Source organism: Myotis myotis, unplaced genomic scaffold (assembly GCF_014108235.1).
Source record: "Myotis myotis isolate mMyoMyo1 unplaced genomic scaffold, mMyoMyo1.p scaffold_m19_p_2, whole genome shotgun sequence".
Classification (NCBI taxonomy): Eukaryota; Metazoa; Chordata; class Mammalia; order Chiroptera; family Vespertilionidae; genus Myotis; species Myotis myotis.
The window spans coordinates 136,062,087-136,088,650 of record NW_023416324.1 but is presented as its reverse complement, the minus strand read 5'-3'; the positions used below and the strand labels follow the sequence as shown (position 1 = coordinate 136,088,650).

The window sequence follows — 26,564 nt, the reverse complement described above, 5'->3', positions numbered from 1 at the left end:
TACTCTTTGGCCTCAACTCACAATAAAGAGGGTCATTCCGCATTGAACTCTCCTGGGGGGCCAACGAAATAGTGTCTAACACAAGAGGGCGCTCAATAAACGCTAATTTCCCCCCTTAAGTAGCGAAAAATACGGCCCTACATTTTTTTTTCTGTGGGTAGGCAAGGCGATCCAGCAACACCAACACGAAAGAGCCAGCTAGCTTACGCTGCAACTACACCCCAGTATGCAGAAACCTTACTGACCAGTGGTTCTCAACCTTCTGGCCCTTTAAATACAGTTCCTCATGTTGTGACCCAACCATCAAATTATCTTCGTTGCTACTTCATAACTGTAATGTTGCTACTGTTATGAATCGTAATGTAAATATCTGATATGCACCCCTCCCCTCACCTTTCTGCGCCGTGAAAACAAAACCGATATCTCCTGAAAAGTCCGCACCAGTCCTCAAGGGGGCCGCCCCACCCTCCCCGCCCTCCCTTCAGAGGCGGCTGGGCTCCAAGTCACCTGCAGTTCCGTTTTCACTCTCCCGGGCCGCTCTAGGCTGCCGCCCCGCCCGCGGCGCCGCGTCTCCATGGTTACTGGGCGGGGCCGTGACGTCCTTGGCGTGGCTGCAGGGAGGCCGCGGCGGGGAAGATGGCGGACGGGAAGGCGGGAGAGGAGAAGCCGGAGAAGCCGCAGCGAGCTGGAGCCGCCGGAGGTGAACACAACCCCAGCGTCGCGGGCTGAGCGGGATGCTCTGGGTCTTTCTTTGAGCTCCCGGGGTGGAGGGCGGCGGGTGCGGCGGGAATGGGTGGACCTGGCGCTGGCCCGGCCAGGTGCTGGGCCCAGATGAACCCTGGGCACGCCCGGCGCGGCCCGCAGGGATCCGGGCCCGCATTGCCTCCTGGACGGCGGATAGTCGGCCCCAGTTCATCACCTCCTGGCCCCCCGGAGGCCCCGCCTCCGAGGAGAAGGGAGATGGGCGCTAGAAAGGGGAACGGAACTCGGGTGCGACCCGGCGCGGCGGTGCGGGAGGCGCTACCGCCACCCTGGAGACGCGCATCTCACCGCGCACAGGCGCACTCGGTGGGAGTCTCCGCCGGCGGCCGCGGGAGCCGGCCGCTCGCCAAGTTTCCGACGGTGCCGCCCTCTCGGTTACACCTAGCGGGTCGTCTGCCGCTTGGCGCTGGGGAGGTGGACGGCCCCGGCCTTTTCCCCCTTCCCTTTATTTTCCAGCCGAATACTGACCCTGTGCCGGTTCGGGTGGAGGCGGCGGAGGAAAGGGGGAAGGAAACCTTTGTCTGCCCGCCGGCTGGTTGCGGCTGCGGGGTCCAGGGTTAGGGCTTGGTTGCCCGGCTTTGGGGTGTCTGCCTTTTCCGAGTCAGGCTGTCGCCAGCTGTCTGCGGGCCAGATGCTTAGGTGCCAGCAGCGGCTCGTGTAACTCTTCCTGTATTTTGTTGCGATGTGCACGCAGGCTGGCTTGGTTTTGTCCCCTCCGCCCCTGTACGTTCAGATCTCGTGCTTTCGGGAAAAGAAACGTAACGCCTCCAGCCACCCTTTGTCGTAACAAGGCACCTAATTGAACACGTGCGAGCTGATCGTAGTATCTTTAGAACGTTTTCAGCATTACTCCCAGCTCTCTCCAGTTCTTCCTGACAGTATTTCATATCAGAAAATACAGGACATTGATGGCATTTGAAGGCAGCTATTAACAACTGTTAATAGGATGTTGAATGTGAACTGCCTTGAGAAAAGTGTAATTGTTCAGTTACTTTGGACCCACAATTTCCTTTTTAAAAAATAGGTACAGTGGTATTAGTGGAGCCATACTCCTCCCTCCCCTCTCCCCTGGTTATTTACTATCTCATTAGGGACTTTTTTCCCTTCAAAAATTGTCTTGGAAAGTATCGAGTAAAGTTACATTTAAAAATTAGTGATTTGAAGAAGAAAAATCGATAGCCTAAAGAATCTTATCTAGCTTTTAAACTGGCTTTTTTTGAGCCACACCAACCAGGGCACATATAAACTATTTTTTAATGTTAGCTGTTTTTTAAAAAATATATTTTTATTGATTTCAGAGAGAAAGGGAGAGGGAGATAGAAACATCAATGATGAGAGAGAATCATTGATCAGCTGCCTCCTGCACACCCTTCACTGGGGATCAATCCCACAACCCAGGCATATGCCTGACCAGGAATCAAATTGTGACCTCCTGGTTCTATAGGTTGATGTTCAACCTTTGAGCCACACCAGCTGGGCTAATGTCAGGTATTTATAATGAAATTGTACAAAGGAATCATAGTTAAAATATTTAATAGAGTGGGTATTGCTAAATTGTTCATTTTGTGGCCAGTAGCCACTGTTTTTGAAATACTATGAAGTTTATTTTAAGGGTTTATTTAGAGAATATTCTGACTTTTAATTCCTATTGAATAGTCCAGTAAATTGGAAGTATAAGTATTTTTTGTGTGATTACTTTCGTAGTTAACATGAATTCATGTGAATAAGAGAAGAGGAGAGATGCTAAGGGTGAGGCCTTAGGTAGTTTTTTTTTTAATATATTTTATTGATTTTTTACAGAGAGGATGGGAGAAGGATAGAGAGTTAGAAGCATCGATGAGAGAGAAACATCGATCAGCTGCCTCCTGCACACCCCCTACTGGGGATGTACCTGCAACCAAGGTACATGCCCTTGACTGGAATCGAACCCGGGACCCTTCAGTCCGAAGTCTGACGCTCTATCCACTGAGCCAAACCGTTTAGGGCATGGCTGAATTTTTGTATCTCCTTGAAATAAATAGAAACTTTAGAGAAGAGCTATCCATATCATAATCATGGCCATTTCAGGATATTGTAGGTTATCTAAGATCTATCTAATGAAATTGACATTTATTTTGCCAGGCTATAGGTCTTGAATATGTTCTCATTTAATCTGTTAGAGAGATCGCTGTGTACCCTTTTTTCAGGCGAAGAGCTACCAGTGTGTAAATGAGTCATGAAGGATACCCCTAAACTTACTTTCTTAATAGGTAATTTTTTTGAAAGTAAGATACCTTTATGCCCCAAGGCACTCCTCTCCCCAACCATTCAATGGGGGGGGGGGGGTGGGCGGGAATGTTTGTACAATGTGTAATTTAATTTCATATTAACTAATCAACACACTTTGTTCAGAATGAATATAAACTAGATAAAATCCCTTTTATTAAAATATCCCTTGATAAAAAATATAGTAGTTTGATATAACTGTCCATGTTTTGTTATACATTATTTTCTTATTTTTAAAAAGTTGACCATATACTTATTCATCCTTTAAAATATAAATCACATTGCCAAAAATTTTCAAAAATCTTTGGTCAAATTCTTGTTTTCCAGTCTCAAAATAGAAAACTTCTCGTTAAATACATTGAAAACAGCAGTTTTTATTAAAACCCCCTAAATATTAAGTAGCACATGTTGTGTTTAAAGGAAAGCACTTAATAGAAGTAAGAATTGATGTTGATTTTTAATGGTATGTTTCAAAGCTTGCATTAGGTTGAAATAATGTTCTAATGAGCTCTCTCTGTATATAATTGCAGAAATTATAATAATCACACTGATAATAACATAAATTTTGCTGTCATATTTCCCCCTTACATCATTGCTTATTTCATTTCGCTATATTTCCTAAATGTTTCATGTATCTTACTACGTAATTGTTAGAAGAGGATTGCATGAAAAAATAACAGTTCAGTCCACAAAAAGTGTAGTGAGTACTAATAGTGCATCCACCTTCCTTCACTCCTCCCCCCCCCCACACCTTTTTATTGAAGAATAAATGTTTTCTAAAGCTACTGAGTATTCACAATTGGTTACAAAAAAAAAAAACAACTTATTGAGAGTGAGCAAGGCTAGTTTTCTATATCCAAAAATAAATTGCTGATCTGGAATCAGCCATGTGTGAAAATGACCTAATAGACATAGTATGCTTAAATCTTCGGTGTGCATCTGAGATGTAGGTGGTCTTAAATAGTTTGCTTCTTCAGATGACAAAAATACAAATGTGAATATAATTGAGTTGCTGCCAGTTGATTACTTAATAATAGTTTTCCCAGCTCCCCTTTTCATGCTACCTTTTTCTAGAGCAGTCTCTAGAAATCTATTCCCTATAGCATGATGCAATTGGACAGATACTATTGTGTTCCCTGTATTAGCACATTACTAGTTCAGCTAGTTATCACACTTAATGTTATTAATATTGTAGTAAGAATTATATTTTCACTTATTATTTATGCTTTAATTTTTGAAGATTATTTTTTGTTTCAAAAATACTTTCTGGATAACAGGAGACCTAGAATTAGGTAAAGATGGGTTTTAAAAGAACAGGAAATCTTGACTAATTATATAACACTTGAGTCCCAGTTCAAAGAGCAGTTATACTACAATTAAAACTAAATGTTCTTTGCACTATTTGTTTTTATTTATTTTCAGAATTTCTATATATTCCAATTTGAAGAGTTTTCGATTTTAGCTGTGTATCAGTCAGAGAAGTTATCCCTGTTTGGGTTTACTGTAAATGTTATACGTGATTAAAATTATAAATAGATGGGGGTTTGCCCTTGGGGGTGGGAGTCGCTGGGGGGGTCAATCGGGGGAAAAGGGGGACATGTAATACTTTAAACAATAAAAAAACTATAAATAGAAAGCAGAATATAATTTAGCATAAACTATTTTATAAATTTAGACTTTGAAAAAACTTTACATAATCCTTTTTAAAATTTATTTTTAATTTAAATTTATTGGGTCGACATGAACCATATAGGTTTCAGGTGTGGGTTTCTGTGTTACAAGATCTGTATATTGTACCATGTGCCCACCACCCAAAGTCAAATCTGTCACCATATATTGGGACCCCCTTTTCCATCTCCCCACTTCCCTCTGGCAACCACCACATACATTATATTTTTTAAAAAGAAATTCTAAATTGAGTTCTGCATTTTAGCTATTGAATAGTAATCTTTCTTTCTTCAGGTACTTTTGTAATTTCATATCTGAGTAAGTAAATGGCACCCCCTGGGGAAATCCCAAAACCTAAGCCTGCTTAATTTCTTTCCTACATTGTCATTACAACTCTCACTCCTTGTCCAGAGGAGATTAAGAGTTATTTTTCCTCTCAACAAAATCAGATGTTCTGTTCTAAGTGCTTATTAACTAGAGACTCTACAATTCCAAATTATATAGATTGAAATATATAGCCTACCCTTTTTTAATCAGTTACTTGTCAGTCTGTGTTTAATTTCCTCCCTTCCCCTGCATTCAAGCTTTTTGTACTGTTTCTTAACAATTGTCAGAGCTATCCCTTAGAGCAGAGGTCCTCAAACTTTTTAAACAGGGGGCCAGTTCACTGTCCCTCAGACGGTTGGAGGGCCGGACTATAGTTTAAAAAAAACTATGAACAAATTCCTATGCACACAGCGGTGGCAAAAACACCCAGCAAACTGGGGAAAGAAAATACGAATTTTAATAATAGCCAGCCTTCTGTCTTACCTCCCAATATGTTCTTAAATAGCCTTGTATAATATATCTGAGATCTTCAAAATGTGAACTCATTTCATCATTTATTAATGCAACAGGAGCAAAATTACTGAAAAACATCTTGTATGCATGCCTTCTACTGTTGGAAATTATAATTAGCTCATCTTTCTTTCATGATTAAAAATAATGTATAAACCTAAGTATGATTGGTTTTTTTGTGGGTTTTTTTCCTCTTTTTTTACATATATATAGATGAAAAGAGTGGAAATTTATTGGGAGCAAATACAGACTCCCACATAAGGAGGGGCCCAAGGGGTAACCCACTAAACTCTTTTTTGCTAAGGTTTTTTTATTTTTATTTTTTTATTGATTAAGTTATTACATATGTGTTCTTATCCCCACATTACCCCCTATCCAATTATGATTGTTAAAAGCTCTTAAAGGTAACCTAAAACAGGTGATAATAACCAAGCTTTCAGAGGAGAAGTACTCAAAGGGTGATAACCTTTGTAGTCTTCTTTAAAGTTCCTGTACAAGTAAAGATTGTGTGAGATGTACATGAGGAACACATCACTCAAGAAAGTTATTCCAGGCTTTATTAACATTGTAGTTCAGGTAATAATGGCTGTTTATAACTAGGTACTTCGTATAACTAATAGTACATTATTGAAGAATATTGGAACTTATTAGTCAAATGTATTATCCTATGATGTGACTAATTGCTCACAAACTAGTTTGTGTAGAACAATTTACAGACCTTAATTTCTAAACAAAATCTCACAAATAACTAGATTATTGTACAACTTAACTGTTTAGTTGAAGGGTCTTTACTTTCTGTGAACTCTGTTTATAATTTTAAATTGCTCTGTATTTTATGCTAGTTAATTCATGGGAGCCTCTTCTACTGCCACAATCTCAGTTCCTGTTGTATACTCTAACAAACAGTGAAAGAGACTGTTGGGTCAGTAGGCGACAACTGCAGAGGTATCTTCCTTATAACAATGCTTTTTGAGGTTGCTGCTCCCGTCAGTCTGCTCAGTAAAAATAGCTCATCTTGGTAAGTTGTTTCGACTTCACCAGGACCTGAAGAAGAAGCAGAAAAACCTGTGAAAACTAAGACTGTTTCTTCCAGTAATGGAGGGGAAAGTTCCAGTCGCAGCGCTGAGAAGCGATCAGCTGAAGAAGAAGCTGCAGACCTCCCAACAAAGCCTACAAAGATCTCCAAGTTTGGATTTGCCATAGGTAGTCAGACGACAAAGAAAGCCTCCGCCATATCCATCAAACTTGGATCTAGTGTGAGTTGTTATTTTATATATGATATTCGTAATGGGTCTTAAGAATTTGTTTTGGAAACCTGCTTTCACTGAGTTAGGTAAATTAAGTATAAAAGTGTACCTATAGGTATTTAAGGAGTTATTAGCTCCATGTTCAAGAAAGACCTGAATGAACTATATCTTTTTTTATATATATATATTTTACTGATTTTTTTACAAACAAGAAGGGAGAGGGATAGAGAGTTAGAAACATCAATGAGAGAGAAACATCGATCAGCTGCCTCTTGCACACCCACTACTGGGGATGTGCCCACAACCAAGGTACATGCCCTTGACCGGAATCGAACCTGGGACCCTTGAGTCCGCAGGCTGATGCTCTATCCACTGAGCCAAACCAGTTAGGGCGAACGATATCTTAATAAAGTTTTATTTTAAAAAGGTTTGGTGCCGAGGCCGGTTTGGCTCAGTGGCTAGAGCGTCGGCCTGCGGACTGAGGGGTCCCAGGTTCGATTCTGGTCAAGGGCATGTACCTGGGCTGCAGGCACATCCCCGGTGGGGGATGTGCAGGAGGCGGCTGGTCGATATTTCTCTCTCATCGATGTTTCTGACTCTCTATCTCCCTTCCTCTCTGTAAAAAATCAATAAAAAAAAATATATATATACATATATATATATATGTATGTATATATACATACATACATACATATATATATATAAAGGTTTGGAATATAAGAAACAACTACAAGTAATAGCTTGGAATTTTCCTAAGTTGAGCAAAACCTCTTAAAATTTTTTCAGAAAGAATTTTAGCTTATTTTTCATATCTTTCAATTCTAGCAATATTAAAAATAATATCTCTAGAAATTATTTTATCTTAAAAGGTTAATATTAGCAAAATATTCCTTGATAAGAGCTTCCTGATTATCTTATTTTGGAGCTGCACGAGGACCTTCATTGATATCCTGTGACAGTTCCTTACAGATCAACTTTTCATCCCTTGTGGGGTTTTTTGTGCATGTGTGGTTTTTTAAAATATATTTTTTATTGATTTCCGAGAGAGGAAGGGTGAGGGAGATAGAAACATCAATGATGATGAAGAAAAAAAAAAGAAAAGAAAGAAACAAACACCAATGATGAGAGAGAATCACTGATAGGCTGCCTCCTGCACAACCCACACTGGGGATCGAGCCTACAACCTGGGCATGTGCCCTGACCGGGAATTGAACCATGACCTCCAGGTTCATAGGTTGTTGCTCAGCCACTGAGCCACACTGGCAGGGCTTGATCCCTTGTTTAAACCATGAATCAATACTTACGAACTATGGAGTATCTGGAAAGTATTTGAAATATTAGATTGAAGCATATGAGGATTAGAAATTTGACTATAACTATTTTATATGGTTTATCCAAATAGATCTCTTCTTTAAGAAGAAAAGTTACTTGTATGTTATATTGCTATCAGTTTTAGAAAATAGTTACATTCTTGTGTAAGGAGAAAAATCCTAAATTGCTTTTGAGTTTATTCATATCTTTTCTGTGAAAATTAATGCTCAGTTGCTAGATGCATACAGCTTTTTTTTGCATTAGGTGTTCATTCAAAGATTTTTAAATTTGATATGGATCAAGTTTCTACTATAAGTGTGACCCACACTGCTAATTTTAAAAGCTACCATTTCTCAGAACTCCCACTTCCATCAAGACATTCAGCTTGTAACTTCATTACTTCAGACTCGTCTCCCTATCAGAACTGATTTTTTTTTTAATCTTTTTTTTTTAAGTTGCTTAGACTTACCTGCATAAATTTTTTTTTTTTAATCCTCACCCAATGATATATTTTTTAGAGCGAGTGGAAGGGAGGGGGAGATACAGAGAGAGAAACATCAAAGTGAGAGAGACACACCAATTGGTTACCTCCCAAACACACCCCAACGGGAGCTAGGATGGGGCTAGACAACCTGCACATGCCCTGGACCAGAATCGAATCCGGGACCCTTTCAGTCTGAGGGCTGACACTCTATCCACTGAGCCAAAACGGTTAAGGCAGAATTTACTTCTTTTTTTAGTGATTAAAAATGTATTCTAATGTACACTTCTTATACAGATGTTCCCCTTGATAATAACTTTTACTGTGGTTCAACACACCCCTTGAGTTGGATATATAAATCCCTAATTCACACTTAGCAATTTAGTAATGCCTGATTAAATTAGATGGGAGGGTTATGTTTGAAAAAGCCTACTCAGTAAAACTAATCTTTGGAAAACAAAAACCTATTTTTATAAAATAAATGATAGTGCAAACATAATTTTCTTGGGGGGTAGAGATGTAAGATATAAGAAATAGTTGGAATTGTTGATTATGTGATGTGAAAAGATAGTCCGATCAACCAGCAAATACTTACCTGGTGTCTTATGTTGTACCTACAGCATATACATGACTTCTTTAAAAGATTGAAGGGTGTTTCTAGAGTCACTATGCATAATCTCCAAATGAACATTTCTTATTCCTTCAGAAGCAAATATTGTTTATAAAAATATGTGTGTGTGTGATAGAAGAAGGGATGGTTAATTTTGTTGCAGGTCAGAGAAAATTTCACTGATAAAGTGATGTTTGAGTTTGCCTTAAGTGCAGGCAGGAGGCGCAGGGCATCTCAGATAAAGGAATTTCATGTAAAAGCAGTTTATATATGAAGCCATACAGTACATTCAGGAAATTGTACTTGGAAAGTGTTTGGAAGGTGAATACAAGATAGAAAGCCACCAAAACGAGACCATAGGATCAAATCATAAAGGACCTGAATTCCATAATGTAATTTGGCTTTATTCCTTAGGTTCTAGCAGAGCCATAGAACATTATAAGGAGTATTGATACTTAAATGGTTTTGCATTTTAGAAACATCACCATATACATCACTCTGTACAAAGGATTAGAAGGTGGGGGAGTTTAACATACTTGGTTTGGGATGGATGGAGTTGACCAGGGGAGAATAGAGAAGGAAAGGTCACTAAGGACAAAATTTAGGGTACTTGTCATTTGAAGCGGGACAGGAGGGAGAAAAGAGAATAAAAGGTCAGAGAATTAGGAAAATCGCCAATAAAAAACAGTGTCACAGAGGCAAAGGTAGGGGTGTTTTATTTTTAATGTATTTTTATTGATTTCAGAGAGGAAGGGAGAGAGAGAGAGAACCATCAGTGATAAGAGAGCATCATTGATCTGCCTCCTGCAAACCCCTACTGGGGATCAAGCCCACAATCTGGGCATGTGCCCTGACGGGGAATCGACCCTTGACCTCCTAGTTCATAGGTGGACGCTTAAACACTGAGCAACACCGGCTGGGCAAGGTAGGGGTGTTTTAAAAAAAGAACTGGTGCCCAGCCAGCATGTCTATGGTTGAGCGTCGCTGTGAACCAGGAGGTCACAGTTCGATTCCCAGTCAGGGAACATGCCCGGGTTGCAGGCTTGACCCACAGTGTGAGACGTGCAGGAGGCAGCAATCAATGATTCCCTCTCATCATTGATGTTTCTATCTCTTCCTCTCCCTTCCTCTCTGAAATCAATAAAATATAATTTAAAATAAAATGCAAAAAAGGAACTGATGATTAGAGTCAAAAATAGCACACTTGTCATTGGTGATTATATAATCAGGATCACCTGATTCTGGTTGAGTGAGGAATCATGGAGAATGGTAAGGGAGGAAGCCAAATTGCAGTGGGTTGAAGACTGAATGGGTGGTGAGGATTGGAGATACTGAGGACAATTTACTTCAAACAGATTAGAAGAGATGCTATGAATGAAGCATGCTTATAGGCTATAGGGCAGGAAGCTAGCTAGTAGAAAGATGAGCCTTTGTGTCTTTTATGTTCCCAAGGTACATTACTTAATTTTAATGTTACAATGGGAAAGTAATACTGATAATTTTCTCTTACCTGTCCCAGGTGCCCCTTAGCTAAATGATACTAAATTATAGGTCCTAACTAGGAAATCTTTTATAAGAGGGAAAAAATGGACAATAAAGTAAAAAGCTACCCATTGATAACCCACATTTTCAAAAAGAAAGAATGGATTTGTCCAAAGTTTTTTCTGAGTTTCTTACTATTTCTATGAAAACATAAAGTTTAATATTTGATGATAAATTATTTATATCATTAAGCCTGTATAGATGTTATGTCATACTCTTTAATATGTTTTTTCTTCAGAAACCTAAAGAAACTGTTCCAACTCTTGCTCCAAAAACTCTTTCAGTAGCAGCAGCTTTTAATGAAGATGAAGATGTAAGTTGACACCCAGTTTTGTTTATTTTCTTTAACCAGTTCTTTAAGAAAGATGTTAGTGGTAGATTATAGGTTGTGTTAATGGTACTAGTGAATTTCCTTTGCAACTCTGATCAGTTTCTGTGTATGAGACATCTGTGAAATCTGGATATTTCTATTTATTATATTTGGTTGTAGGGTTATTTAAAATGTTAACTCTGGGGGCAAGGAACTTAATCATTGATAAATGCTTCTTATGAATTAGAGGCCTGATGCACAAAATTTGTGTGTGTGTGTGGGGGGGGTCCCTCAGCCCAGCCTGCGCCCTCTCACAATCCGGGACCCTTCACTCCTAACCACCCGCCTCCTTGCTCCTTACCACTTGGCTCACTGCTCCTTAGTACTGCCATGGCTTCTGTCTGAGCAGCACTCCCGCCGTGGGAGTGCACTGACCATGAGGGGGGCCGCTCCTGTATTGAGCGCGTGCCCCCTGGGGGTCAGTGCACATCAGTGACCAGTCGTTCCGCCCTAAGAGTTGCTGGGCTTTTATATGGATAGATAATATATGTATGTACTAGGAAGTATGTAGCATCCAAAAAAAATTGAGTACTGCCTTTAATAATTTTTATAGCTGAAGTCTTCAGTGATGAGACATTTTAATAATACAACTGATTCTTCCTTTATCCCCATGAGGCAGCTATATTGGTTTCTCCCTTTATCCCTATGAGGAATAACAATTAAATAGTGCAGGTGATTCTAGTAGAAGTTGCACTCAATGAATTCGTATTCCAGAGTAAACATTAGATGCTTATCTGCTGTCATAGGCAGTCCTAGTCCCTTCATGCCCCTCATTAGGGTCTCTCTCTCACCATGCTTATGAATGATTATGGAATTTTAAGCATAATTTTGACTTTTCCTTAGACTCTGACTTTAGAACCTAACCCTCATTTTTTAAGATGTGACCCCATTGTATAACAATTAAGTGTTACTGGATACATGAGTAAATTGCTCCCAAAAGGAATCTGGATAAGAATAATACATTCAGAGGAGCACAAACACTGGGGTAGGAGTGATTGGGAAGAATATATAACAGAAGAAATATGAGTTGGGTATTGAAACATTAGGTAGGATTTAGACAAACCAAGGTATACTTTTGTAAGCTAAGACGTCAATTTTCAAATCATGGTGGTAAATACTAAGCAGCTCCATTTGACTGTGCTGGAGATTTTTTTAGAGTTTTGGGCAAGGATAAATGTGAAATGCTTGGATCCCAGGTCAGTAGGTAAAGAATAACTGGTCATCAATGTATTCTTTGGACCTTTACTCATTCTACACATTTGAGTACTTTCTATATGCTAGGCACAGTGAGATTACAAAGGTAAATCAGACAAGTTTCTCTAGGAACTCAGCCTTCTAGAGCAGAGACTTATACATAAAATAGTACAAAATAAAAATCAAAGGTACCTGGAGATGAAGTGATGTGGAATTCAGGGAAAGAAAGAGGCTGGTACTAGATACCTGAAAAGACCACTAGATTGGCAGTCAGGAGACCTGTATTCTTTTCCTGTTTGTCCAGTTCTTAACCAGTAGAAAGCATGTGCATAAATCACTTTACCTTTTTGGAGCTATAGTTTTTAAACTGTGAAATGAAGGCTCTATTTAGAACATAGATTTTTAAACTATTTTTGAGAGCTCTAGTGTTCTCTTGAAATGTTTCAGGAGCTACTGTGCTGGAAGGTGATGATACCTAACAAGCAAGCCTCTGGGCTTCTGCCCTGCTTACTTACAGAAATTCTTGTATCTGTTCGATAATTGGGAACCCAAAGTGAGATTTTATTGAAGAAAAAATGTATTTCATTGCCCCATTCTCCCCAGGAAGGTTTAAAAAGTACTAACAAATAATATTTACTGTTTTCTGTCATTTTGACATTCTTAACAGATTGTATGAGGACAATATAGGAAGAAGGAAACAGCATGTGTAAAAATGGAGAGGCTGGAAATTATAAGCAATAAATACATAGTAGCAATTGCTTTCTTTGTTTTTGGGGTTGTTTTTTTTTGTTTGTTTCTTGTTTTAATTATATTTTTATTGATTTCAGAAAGGAAGGGAGAGAGAGAGATAGAAACATCAATGATGAGAGAGAATCATTGACCGACTGTCCCCTGCTGGGGATTGAGCCAGCAACTTGGGCATGTGCCCTTTATCGGAATCGAACCCGGGACCCTTCAGTCCACAGGCCCATGCTCTATCCATTGAGGGCAGTAATTGCTTACTCTGAATACCTAACAGTTTGTGTTGTTTGTTTGTTTGTTTGTTTGTTTTCTTTTTTGAATACCTGACAATTAGGGTATCTTTTCACATAACTTTATTTTACCTTCCATATATCCCTGTGAATCATGTGGTACAGTTATTTCTATTTTGCAAATGGAGAAGTTAAGTTAAATAAAGTATGCATAAGTATGTGCGGATGCACACAAATGTTGAACTTAGGTCTTTTGGTTTCTAGTCCTCTGTTCTTCGCATCATCCCTTACTGCTTTCTCTAAATATTTTATAAAGAAATTTTGGACAGGTTCAGGCAACACTCTTTCTCTGCTATAAGATGGTAATGACAGGAAGGGATAAATTTGTCTCTTAGATAAAAGAATGCAATGCATCTAAAATCTTTTTATCTGGGGAGCATTTGAGATCTTGCTCCACTGTATATGTTATCAGCGTGGCTCAAATAAACTTATATAAAAAACATTTTCCACATACCCTAAGTAAAATTGACTAATTAGATTGTACCAAAATTAAGGATTTCTGTTTAATAATATTATTGACAAAGGTAATGATGAAAGCTGGAACAAGATATTTGCAAATGTCTAAAACCAACAAAGACAGGGCCCTGGCTGGTGTGGCTCAGTTGTTTGGAACATTGTCCTGTACACCAAAAGGTGGCGGGATCAATTCCCAGTCAGGGCACATACCCTGCTTGGGTTGCATGTTCAATCCCCAGTCAGGGTGCATGTGGGAGGCAACCGATTGATGTTTCTCCCACCAATGTTTCTCTCTTTCCCCCTTTCCTTTCTCTCTCAATTAAAAAAAAAAAAAAAGTTAATTAAAAAATACCAAAAAAAATAAAACCAACAAAGAGGGGAGCATTTGAGATTTGATTCCCAACATATGTCTTCAGTTTGTCTCAAATAAACTTATAAAAATTCTAAAATAAGTAAAAATAAAATCAACAAAGGGCTAATATCTGAAACATACAAAATAAAATATTTATCCGGTTCTTTTTCTCTAGAAACATAGCAAGTAACCTCGAGTATATATCTGAGCCTGAAACATATTAGACAAAGGGTATTCTTTTATCGCTTTAGAGTCTGACTTGGGCAGTCTCTGGGTCTTTCGTGTATTTCATGGCATTAACATTTTTGAAGAGTTCAGGACAGTTATTTTACTATTGTTATTTTAGGACAGTTATTTTGTAGAATGTTCCTTAGTTTGGATTTGTCTGGTGTTTTCTTTTGATTAGATTCACATTCCTTTTATCTGGAATACCACAGAAGTAATGCCAAGTTTTCAGTGTATCATATCAAGGAGCACATACTGTCAATATGTCCCATTACAGGCAGCATTAACTTTGATCATTTGGTTAAAGTGATGTCTGCTAGATTTCTGTACTGTCAAATCACTGTGTTTTTTTTCTAATTAAAATTTATCTTATTGGAGATACCGTTTGAGAAGGTATATAGGCATTTACTCTTTTTTTAAAAAATAAATCTTTATTGTTGAAAGTATTACATATGTCCCCTTTTTTCCTCCAGTCCGCCCCCACCCCCTGCCCTCACTGCCCATTGTCTGTGTCCATGGGCCATGCATATATGCATACAAGGTCCTCGGTTGGTTACCTTCCACCCACTTACCCTCCCTCACCTTCCCTCCGAGATTCCTCACTCTGTTCCATATTAAGCATTTACTCTTGAGTGTTAACATCCATTGGTGATTCTTGCCGGAGTTAGTTATTACAATGTTTGCCAAATGATGACTTTTCTAATTCTTTCTTCCTCTCTATGTTTATTGATTGTTACTGTTGAAATGTGAGGTTCAGGGTGCAGATTCTTCTCCTGGGTTCTTGTCCAACAAAGTTGAAGAATTTGTGGACTAACAGATTTCTTTAATAAAAATGTAGACGTTTATTAGAAGCGTATACAAACTCCATCTAGGCAGGGGTGTCCCCAAATGGGGAAGGGCCTTCTCTCTCTCTCTCTCTCTCTCTCTCTCTCTCTCTCTCTCTCTCTCTCAAAAATCTAAGTAATCTGAATCTACTATCTCCTGTGCTTTCCTCATTGGTCATTCAGCAACACAGTATTAGTTTCAAAGCTTAAATCTCAAAGCCCACTTGGTGCTCCCCTCTTTCTCTCCCCTTATCTTACAACAGTCCTCTATCCTTTGTGAAAATATGTTTCCTTCCTGATATCCTGTGAGTTTTCTTTATCCTCTGTGAATGTATGTCTTCCTCCCCCCTTATCCTGTGGCATTTTTCTGTCCTCTGTAAAAGTAAGATAAGCATTTTGGTGCCTCCAAGCCCTATGCATTCCTCCCCTATGGATCCTCTCTCAGTTGTTCTGGCTGGAGATGTTTTATTACCCCTATGGCTCTCCCAGCTGCTCAGGTCAGGCTGCTTTTAATTGCTTAAGCCAGAAAGGCCTTAATCCTTTCTGGACCATCCCCCTGCACCCCTCCCTATCTGCCTAATTAAGCTAGCTAGCTAACCCTTAGCACTGTAAAGAAGAGCTTTCCCTTATTTATACGTGTGGTGGGTTCATGGATTCTTACTTTATTCAGTTGGTTATAATGCTCAAATTGTCCCAGATTTGACCAATAGAAACCCCTTTAATTTAAGGACTCCCTTTAAAAAACTATTTAAGCTCAGCAGCAAAATTTATACTTAAAAACTTACATCATTGTAACTTATCCGTAACTATAAATAGGGAAAAAATAGTAAGCGAAGAACTTTAAAGATATCTTTTAGTCAAGGAGACATTTTTGGGAAGGAATAATCCAGTAAGATGGTTAAGAGTCTTTGCTTTGGCCCTCTATTCTTTGCTGTTTATTAGTTTTGTGACCTTGGACAATTTCACCTGTTTATCTCACCTGCAGATTGGGAATGATGATAATCATGCCACATTGTACAATTATTAAAGAGTTTTAAAATATCATGCATATTAAAGCATTTAACACAATGTGTAGTACATAATCAACAAATGGTTTTAATTCTAGAATATCTAGTTTTTACCAAAAGTTTTAATGCAAAACCAGCACACTAGAAGTGCATTTATTTTTAAAATGTAGTTAAGATAAATAATTTTCTTCTTTTATCAAAATTTACAGAATTGCCCTGGCTGGCTTGGCTCAGTGGGTAGAGCATCAGCCTGCGGACTGAGGGGTCCCGGGTTCGATTCCGGCTAAGGGCACATGCCTGGGTTGCGGGCTCCATCCCCAGTGGGGGGTGTGCAGGAGGCAGCCAATCAATGATTCTCATCATTGATGTTTCTATCTCTCTCTCCTTCTCCCTTCCTCTCTGAAATCAATAAAGAAATAGATTTTTTTTAAAAATTTACAGAATTGAAAATGCTAAAAGACTTAGACATAAAATTTTGCATATTGTAATGAAGTGAATTTAATAAATCTATATGCAATCATCTCTGTTAACTTCTGTTTTTCTTCTTTTTTCCCTCCAGAGCGAACCAGAGGAAATGCCTCCAGAAGCAAAGATGAGGATGAAGAATATTGGAAGGTATTATAATTTTTCATAAATATTATAGAAAATTATGGTGAATTAAGAGCAAGAATAAATTATACATAATCTTTTATTGTTCAGGCTTTTCTTGTGTATTGAGCATAACAGTTTTGTTTTGTGAGTTAATCAGTGATCTTATGAGTATTTTAAGAAAATTAACAATTTAAGACTTTCTTTTCATATACATGTAATCCGTACATATATATATGTTTTGTTTTGTTTTTTCAAATAAGAAATAGCTGTGAGCAATGTTCTGATTTAAAATTTATATTGAATTGTTTTCTGGTATAAAAAGAAATGGCTTTCACTCATTTTTTAAATGATATTCTCACCACTTAATCTTGATCATAAATACCCTTTTTTCCATGGTCACTTAAATGTCAAATACCAAAATAAAACAAAAGTATTTTAATTTTCCTTTATTGTTTCTGTTGTCATGGAAATAATGATAATTTTAAGTTAATATGATGTCCAGTTTCCTGTCTTTGTATGCATAAATGGATAATTTAGAAGCTAGTAAAAAAGCTTAGCTTTAAATCAACCCATACTATGTCCCCATTTCTACTTAATGTATGAACTTCCAAAGAACTAATTGCTAAGTCCATAAACAGGTATCAGCCTTCAGATTTTCGGTCTATGATTCAAATGGGAACAGTCCCAGTACCTTCATTTTTTTTTTTTTTTTTAAATATTTTTTATTGACTTTTTACAGAGAGAATGGGAGAGGGATAGAGAGTTAGAAACATCAATGAAAGAGAAACATCGATCAGCTGCCTCCTGCACGCCCCCCACTGGGGATGTGCCCGCAACCAAGGTACATGCCCTTGACCGGAATCAAACCCGGGACCCTTCAGTCCACAGGCCGACGCTCTATCCACTGAGCCAAACCAGTCAGGGCGCAGTACCTTCATTTTATACTGGGATCTAAGAAATATACCTGGCATTGTAACCCAATCTAAACACCTATTTAGATATTTAGATACATCTATCTAAATATGTAAAATTGAAACAGAGTTCATAAAATGACCTAATAAATCTTTCTGTGTGTGATATATCTTCATGTTTTTCTTAATTTTAATTTTTTTTTTTAAATATATTTTATTGATTTTTTTACAGAGAGGAAGGGAGAGAGATAGTTAGAAACATCGATGAGAGAGAAACAACGATCAGCCGCCTCCTGCACATCTCCCACTGGGGATGTGCCCGCAACCCAGGTATATGCCCTTGACCGGAATCGAACCTGGGACCTTTCAGTCCCAAGGCCGACGCTCTAGCCACTGAGCCAAACCGGCTTTGGCAATTTTAATTTTTTATAAATGCTGATGACAAGCCAGTAAATTAATTTCATGACCTTATTAATGGGTTGCAAGCAACAGTTGCTTTGTTTTTTTTGTATATATGTATTTTTTTTTATTTCAAAATGGGTAAAGGACTTAAACATAAGACAGAAAACCATAAAAATCTTAGAAGAATCCATAGGTAGCAAAATAGCAACAATTTTTTAAAACTATAATGGTTGCCACCATTAGCTATCCTATATAATAAAAGCCTAATATGCTAAGTGTCCGGTCAGCTGTTCAGTCAAAGCATAATATGCTAATGACATGCTAAGGCCGCTCAACCGCTCGCTATGATGTGCACTGACCACCAGGGGGCCGAGGCTCCGACCAGTAGGTTAGCTTGCTGCTGGGGTCCGGCCAATCCGAACTGAGCGAGATGGCCCGGACATGCCCTGGAGCCCTCCCGTGGTCCCTTTCTGGCTGGCCAACCTCCCGTGTCCCTCCCTGGCCCCAATTGTGCATCAATGGGGTCCCTCAGCCTGGCCTGTGCCCTCTCACAATCCGGCACCCCTCGGGATGTTGGAGAGCTGGTTTCAGCCCAATCCCGCAGGCCCGGCCAAGGGACTCCACTGGTGCACAAATTCCTGCACTGAGCCTCTAGTGCTACCAAAGTAAATCATAATCACCTCAAATGTAAAAACTATAAATTTACTTGGTCCCTCTTAGACCTGAATCTGAAATTTTAGGACTGGGTCTGTGGAAAGTATATTTTTTAAAACCTTTGTAGGGGCTTTTGATGTTCAGCCTATGTTTATAATAAGTGCTAAACAAATGTGTTTTGAATGATTAAAAACATGGCCCAAAAGGCTTTGTATAACATTTTGAATAAATTTCTTTTCTTTTAACACAGGGATACACCAACATCAGCAGGACCAAACTCCTTTAATAAAGGAAAGCATGGGTTTTCTGATAACCAGAAGCTATGGGAGCGAAATATAAAATCTCATCTTGGAAATGTCCATGACCAAGACAATTAAATGATATGTTTTGAAATTGGGGTATGGGGTGGGTGTAAAGTTAAAAGGAACAGTTTCCTTTTTAAAGAATGATATAAGACTATCTTTGGAGCCGCCTTTTTTTTTTTTTTAAGATTGAGTGGTACACTAATAAATGAGAGTTTGAAATTAGACGTAATTTATGTTTTATATACAGATTTCAAGACATTTGCTAATTTTGTAGTTTCATGTAATTAGTTTCCAAAGGTTACAGATAATTTAAAAAAAATCAGAAATGGTACCTTTCTAAGAATTGCATATTTTTTTAGACACAACTATTAGCACATTAAGAGGGAAGCAAAAAAGTTATTGTCTGTTTAAACTGCAAGCAATTACTCTAACTTAACTCCCTTATTAACCTAAACTTTCTGGCTCCCAGGAACAGCCTTATAAAGAGGGAGTATTGTACTGGGAGGAAAATGTTACTGGAGTATTGACTGAAAGTGAATTGGATAAAATTAAAGTATTGCTTTTTTTCCTAATGGGCATTTGTTTTGTTTCAAGTCAAACTAGATATTGCATTGCTATCAATGGATACAGAGGCTTAGCTCTTTAAAAGAAAATTTTTTTAATTTTATGTAAACAGTTGAGTATTTGATATAGCCCACTTCACCTTAATGGGTCCTGTCTGCCTTCAGTAGTCTACAAAGAACAACCGTTTGCTACCAAAGTAAATCAGTATTTTGAATGTGCTTCTCTTGGTTTTTGTTATTAGCTTAGTTCCTGTACGCATTTCCACCAGACTTGAGGCAAGTCATAGGAAGCTGTTTCTTTTAAAATACAAACCATCACCAAAAATTTTAAATGTACATAATACTTAAATATTTGGCTGTTTTTATTTTTTAAAATGTAACAGACAGCAAAAAAGCAACATAGTGTCAAGATGGAAAATGAGAAAGATGCACTTTCTGTAATTGTCATACCATTTAAGTTACTAATTTGTGAATTCCATTTTGATTTGTACTTAACTACAGGAATCCTTATTTAATACAGTAAAATGGTTTAAGTGTATGCATATTAACCAATGGCCTCTCAAAAGCACATTTTCGATATTGAAAATAGAAGAAAAGAAAATGCATCTTTAAACATTTTATGGAATCTTTGACCACATATACTTTGTTAGAACTATGTGTTGTAGGGTTTTGTTTTGTTTTTGTATTTTTGTATTGTATATGAATTCTTTTTTAATGTGACAAACACATCTTTAAAGGTATAGTCATAGATGAAAGAAAAATGCAGTATAATGATTTCCTTGAAAACTTCTACAATGTTAAATTTGCAGGCAGCTTCAGACTGTCTTAATGGTGGTAACTAATCACTCAGCTCTTTTAAAAGGTAGTAACTCCAGAGAAGCAGCCTGTATATATTCCTAACACTTTGTTCACTTTCATTTATTAGAGTAAGTCCCAAGTAAAACAATGGAAATGTATATAGAACTATTAGTTCTTACCTACTTGATTTAATGATATCAAGATACATGAATTTAACTTGCTTTAATGTAGGCAAACTTTTCATTTTTGTCTATTTTACTGTTAAAATCCCTCTCCTGCATATTCTTTTCTTGACTCAAATGAAATATTAGCCTATGGTCAAGATGGGAGAGAGAAATAACTGAGATGAATGTCTTTACTAAAATACCAATAAATTTGTCAAACTCAATAGTGTTCTTATTTTCTATTATGCTTAATTGTTATTGGGTTTTTTTTTGTTTTTTAACAAATGTTACAATTGTTGCTTTTGCCCAGATTGTTGGCCAAGATAATGGGAGGTTTTAAATTATTGTTCATTAGACTCTATCTAATTTAGCATTTACCTCTATAGCATCCTTCTCCTCTCCTGCCAGAGTGTTTGTCTGCCCTACGCTGTAGAAAAGCCTGCCAAAGCATACCCAGTGTTAGAAGGTATTCTCTTACTAGTGTCTACCATCCACTAGCTCTACATATTTTCTTTGATTTTTAGAGAGAGAGGAGAGGAGAGAAGATAGAAACACATCTGAGCGAGAAACATGGATCTGGGGCCCCCTGCATGCCCCCCCACTGGGGATTGAGCCTTGAAACCAGCAACCTGCTGGTGCATAGATCAACACTCAACCACTGAGCCACACTGGTCGGCCACAATATTTTCTTAATGCTGTTGCCCAATAGTTCAGATCTTAATAAACGAAAGATTGAACTTAGAGTTAAGATTGATATATTGTTTGACTAATTACAAATGGAAGTTGTGACTTTCTATTTCGTATCATTTCTTCTACTTTTAGTGTTTTTTCTTTAATGATCAAGATTACATTGACAACACTGGGGAGGAATTGTTAGTTATTTTTCTGGTCAAGTGAAAATACTTTAAACATTTTTTTTTAATTCATTTTGGAAAAAAATCTTAATATGTGAAAATTATAAGATTTATTCATGTTCTCCAAATGGTAACCTCTTATAGGACAATTGTCCAGATCAGGAAATTAACATTATTACAATACTTCTATTTATTATATTATCTTATACTGTTGTTCTACAGACCTTATTCAGATTTAACCATTTGCTCCCTTAATGTCTCCCTAGTCAAAGATCCACTTCATTGTCATATATTGTTTGTCTTCTCTTTAGTTCCTTTAATTGGGACACTTCGTATTTGTCTTTCATGACCTTAGACGTTTTGAAAAATCCAGGTCAATAATTTGTAAAAGATCTATTGGGGTTTACAATTAATAAGTATCTTGTGGGAAATTTCTTGGGACAGTACAAGTATCCTATTTCTCATACTTTTGTCCATTAATTGGTAGGCATTCATACTGCCCACCCCCTGGGTTCTTTCCTGAAATGATTGTTAGTGTATTATTTGCCAAATGATGATTTTCTATTTCTTATCATTCTACTTTTAGTAGTTAAAATTCTGCAAAGTTGTCTTCCCTTTTTTTTTTTTTTTTTAATATATTTTATTGATTTTTTTACAGAGAGGAAGGGAGAGAGAGAGTTAGAAACATCGATGAGAGAGAAACATCGATCAGCCGCCTCCTGCACATCTCCCACTGGGGATATGCCTGCAACCCATGTACATGCCCTTGACCGGAATCGAACCCGGGACCTTTCAATCTGCAGGCCGATGCTCTATCCACTGAGCCAAACCGGTTTCAGCTGTCTTCCCTTTTTTAATGAGCATTTTATTTTTTTATTTTGTTAATCCTCCCCTGAGGATATTTTTCCATTGATTTTTAGAGAGAATAGAAGGGAGACAGAAAAACATCTATTGGTTGCCTCCCAAACGCATCCCAACCAGTACTGAGGATCGAGCCTGAAGCTGAGGTTTGAGGATCAAACCTCAGACCCTTCAGTCCGCAGGCCGATGCTACACACTGAGCCAAACTAGCTAGGGCTCTTCCCCCTTTATTCAGTAATTTTATTGATCATGGGCTCAAGTATTATGTTAATCTGTAGTTTATAACCCATTACTACCATTATTTTGTTACTCAAAATGTCCCAGATTTGCCCATGCAAACTCCTTTCAATTATCGTTTGAAGTTTTGGCTAAGACCAAGTGTAGTGTCTGTTCTTATCAGTTTAATATCTGATATGTCCTCTATCTTAAGACAATACATTAAATAGATTTAAAAAGAAAAAACTCATTTGACACTCATGTCTTTTTGACACAACCCAACTGTGCTGAGCCAGCTCAGCCAACGGTTCGAAAGCCTGAGTGAGGGCAGTGAAGGATGAAGAAATAACAGAAAATGGAATAAGCTGGGTCTGGTGGATCTTCCTGTGCTTGGCTGAGGCCACAGAGAGAGATCCAGAGGCAAGCTGAGCTTTTATTTTATAGCCAGAGGTAAACAAGGTAGTGGTCACCATAGTTACAGTGTTCTTGTGAGTTTCACTTGTTTTGGCAGCACTTGCTACATCTCCCTCAGCCCATTAGCTTCCCAGGTAAGATCTAGGGAGCGTCATAAGGTCAAGCCTAATTATGCTAAGAGGACTGTGCCCTCTAAGCTGGGACTTGTTTGTGGCTTTGCCAACAGGTCAGTCCGAGACTTAACCCTATAGCCGCACCCTATACCCAATCTTTTAAAAAATACTTTCTTAAATTTTGGTACCAGCAGATATACTGGAGTCATTTTCTCTTCAACTTTTTTACCAGAGGAAAGTAGTCAGAAACCAAAATTGGCACTAGATGTGTATTAACTCATTGGTACTAAGGTGGTATTGCTTCTAGCCTGCTTAACAGCTAGACATATATATAACTATGCCTGCTTAATATTTATATTTCTAGGTCTATATGTATGTGTACTGTATGTGTGTACCTCCATGAGTTCATAATGATACTTCCTATACCAGACCAACACCACAGTTCTTTCTAGTCTTTCTCCTTTCTATATCTCTTATCCAGCAGTAAGAAATCTGACTTTGATTCATATGTTCACTTATTTGCTTACTTTCTAAAATACACCTAGTTTTCAGAACTAATCAATATATTTTCCTATGAAAAACCAGTGAAGTATTTGCATATGGTTTTTTTTTTGTTTTAGTCTCAATCCATAATCAAAATACTGTTTTACAGCCCTAGTTGGTTTGGCTTAATGGATAGAGTATTGACCTGTGGACTGAAGGGTCCCGTGTTCGATTCTGGTCAAGGGCACATGCCCGGGTTGCAGGCTTGACCCCCAGTGTGCAAGAGGCAGCCAATCGAAGATTCTCATCAATGTTTCTCTCTCCCCCCTCTGAAATCAAGAATATAAAATAAAATTTAAAAAAATACTGTTTTCCAAAGTTATCTTGGTTCTTTTCTCTGCTTCCCCTTTCAGTATGGTTATGTTACTCATTTCTAATGCAGTTAATTTGTATTTCATAAATACTTGCCTATTCCTTAACTTTTTTACATGTAAAAAAACATTAGCATAGTCTATCTTTTCTATCTTATTCTCTTCTGTCATTTCTATCTTGATTACCTATAGCTAATGTGTCTATGGTATCTGGTTGATCCTATTTTTTAAAAAATAAATGAATAGATGACTGTTTTTTCTTACATGAAATATAGCATATTATAGTTACTCGTATGTGTGTGTGTGTTTTACAGTATACCATAGAAATTGCCAGTTCATAAAGATCTTTCTCCAAAAGAAATTTTTAACAGCTACATAATACTCCATTTTGTGACTATATGAGTTTATTCAAATACTTGTCTATGTATGGGCATTTAGGCAATTTCCACTATTTTCCAATTACAGTGCTGCAATTGAAAAACCTTGTGCATATATATTTGTATATTGTTGGGATGTATCTTCCTTCAGGTAAATTCTCAGGTAGGGCTGCTGGGTCAACATATAAGTGGATATGCACTTGTGTTAGACATTGCTACATTCTCCAAAGGGATAATACCAGTTTGTTTTCCCACTAGGAATGCATGAGAGTGCCTCTTCCCACAGCCTTGCCATCAGAATGTCATCCTCTTTAATTTTTGTCAAATCTGATAGGTTTAAAATGATATTTCAGAGTAGTTTTAACTTGCATTTCTAGCTATGCATGAGATTGAATATCTTTTCATTCAATGGCCATTTGAATATCTTTATGACCAGTCTATTCATGTTATTTTCATTTTACCATTGGGTTTTTGGTCCTTTCTCAATTTTTAAAAATTCTTTACATATTAACTATTTTTATATGTGTTATAAGTAGTGCCTCCTAATATCCTTTGGCTTTGATTATAGTATGTTTTTCTGTGAAAGTGTCCATTTTTTACATAGTAATCTTTGTTAATCTCTCTTTTTTTTTTTTTTAAATATATTTTATTGATTTCTTACAGAGAGGAAGGGAGAGGGATAGAGAGTTAGAAACATCGATGAGAGAGAAACATCGATCAGCTACCTCCTGCACACTCCCTACTGGGTATGTGTCTGCAACCAAGGTACATGCCCTTGACCGGAATCGAACCTGGGACCTTTGAGTCCGCAGGCTGACGCTCTATCCATTGAGCCAAACCGGTTAGGGCCTTTGTTAATCTCTTACTGCCTTTCGGTTTTATGTGAATACTTAGAAAGCCTTTCTCTATAATGAGGTTAAAGATGAATTCACCTGTTTTTTTCTAGTGCTGTATTGTTTCATTTTTAAATTTAAATACATTCCTGATCCATTTTGGAATATATTCTCCTGCATTTGTGAGATTGGGATCTAATTTTAATGAAGTGACATCTTTCTAATATTAAGTCTGATCAAGAGCAGTCTGCTTTAGCCTCTTTCAGGAGTGTTTTTAAATTTTTCTTATATAGCTTTTGCATATCACTTAAGTTTATTCCTAAAGTATGCAATATTTTTGTTGCTGTTGGAATGGGATTTTCTCTATCTTGTGTGCTGTTTATCTTAGGATATGAAGACAATTAAGTTCTGTGTGTTCTATATCTTCCTATATTTTAGTTCCTTTATTGTTTGAATTTTATCGTTGATTTTTTAAAATATATTTTTATTGATTTCAGAGAGGAAGGGAGAGGGGGAGAGAGAAATATCAATGATGAGGGAAAATCATTGATCGGCTGCCTCCTGCATGCTCCCCACTAGGGATCGAGCCTGCAACTGGGGCATGTGCCCTTGACCAGAATCAAACCCGGAACCCTTCAGTCTGCAGGCCAATGCTCTATCCATTGAGTCAAACCAGTTAGGACTCATTGATTCTTTAAGACTTTCCAGGGTTTACCATTATCTCACCCACAACTAAAGATGGTTTTACTTCCTTACCCATTTTTGTGCTTCTGATTCATTTTTCTTGCCTAATTACATTGCTTAATACCTCTAGTACAGTATTGCATAGTAATAGAAATTAAGGGCATCCTTGCCTCATTATTCTCAATGGAAATGTCTCCGATGTTTTGCCATTAAATAAGATGCTACTTTAGGACTAAGGTAAGTATTTTATGTTAAAAATAAATATCCATCAATTCCTATTTTCTGAAGTGGTTTTGTCAGTAATAGGTGTTGAATTTTGTCCAAGGCTTTTTCAGCATTGTATCAATGAAGGAAACCTTTAGTAAAAAGAATTGTTAACATGAAACTCTCAGATGTAGCAGAAGTAGCAACTGCAGAAAGAAACTACTACCCTTAGGGCCAGTGGAATAAGTGAACAAGGGATAAAGACTTAACATCTTAGAGAAGGGGACCAAAGGCCGAATTTCGGATCTTTGAAACGTGCAGATGCTGGAAGGAAGAGCAGCATACTAAGTTGCCCGTCACCACAATGAAGACATTTTTGAAACCCCATGATCAGATTTCATGAAGAATCTCTCATATCTCGTGATATGTAGCCCTCCACCCCCACAGGAATCCACTGTCAGCAATAATTGTTTTTAGTTTTACTTTTCATTTTACTCTCCAAATTTCCTACACTGACCCTACATTACTTTGATAATTGGAGAAATGGGTGAGGAGTAGAGGTATCCCTAATGTGAATTAGGTTA

At 37.7% G+C, this 26,564-nt stretch overlaps 1 protein-coding gene and 1 pseudogene across 2 annotated transcripts; both read left to right on the top strand.

The window, feature by feature from the left end:
- Positions 1-576: 576 nt before the first annotated feature.
- On the top strand, positions 577-20,794 carry LOC118675462 (PEST proteolytic signal containing nuclear protein). Of its 2 annotated transcripts, none has more exons than XM_036348294.1 (5): positions 577-700; positions 6,574-6,788; positions 10,962-11,036; positions 16,742-16,797; positions 18,991-20,794. In XM_036348294.1, the coding sequence occupies exons 1-5, from the start codon at positions 637-639 to the stop codon at positions 19,115-19,117; spliced, it is 537 nt and encodes a 178-aa protein (XP_036204187.1). In that variant the 5' UTR covers positions 577-636; the 3' UTR covers positions 19,118-20,794. The 2 variants fall into 2 exon arrangements, with proteins under 2 accessions (XP_036204187.1, XP_036204188.1); XM_036348295.1 differs by lacking the exon at positions 577-700 and adding an exon at positions 6,480-6,550 and having other exon boundaries at positions 6,626-6,788.
- A 1,840-nt stretch (positions 20,795-22,634) lies between these two features.
- On the top strand, positions 22,635-22,752 carry LOC118678088 (annotated as a pseudogene).
- Positions 22,753-26,564: the final 3,812 nt, after the last annotated feature.

Bases quoted from the DNA above. Each gene is read 5' to 3' on its own strand.
- LOC118675462 (XM_036348294.1), top strand. From the start codon at position 637: ATGGCGGACGGGAAGGCGGGAGAGGAGAAGCCGGAGAAGCCGCAGCGA. The intron at 6,789-10,961 runs GTGAGTTGTTAT...TTTTTTCTTCAG, and splicing joins CCATCAAACTTGGATCTAGT to AAACCTAAAGAAACTGTTCC. The intron at 16,798-18,990 runs GTATTATAATTT...CTTTTAACACAG, and splicing joins AGGATGAAGAATATTGGAAG to GGATACACCAACATCAGCAG.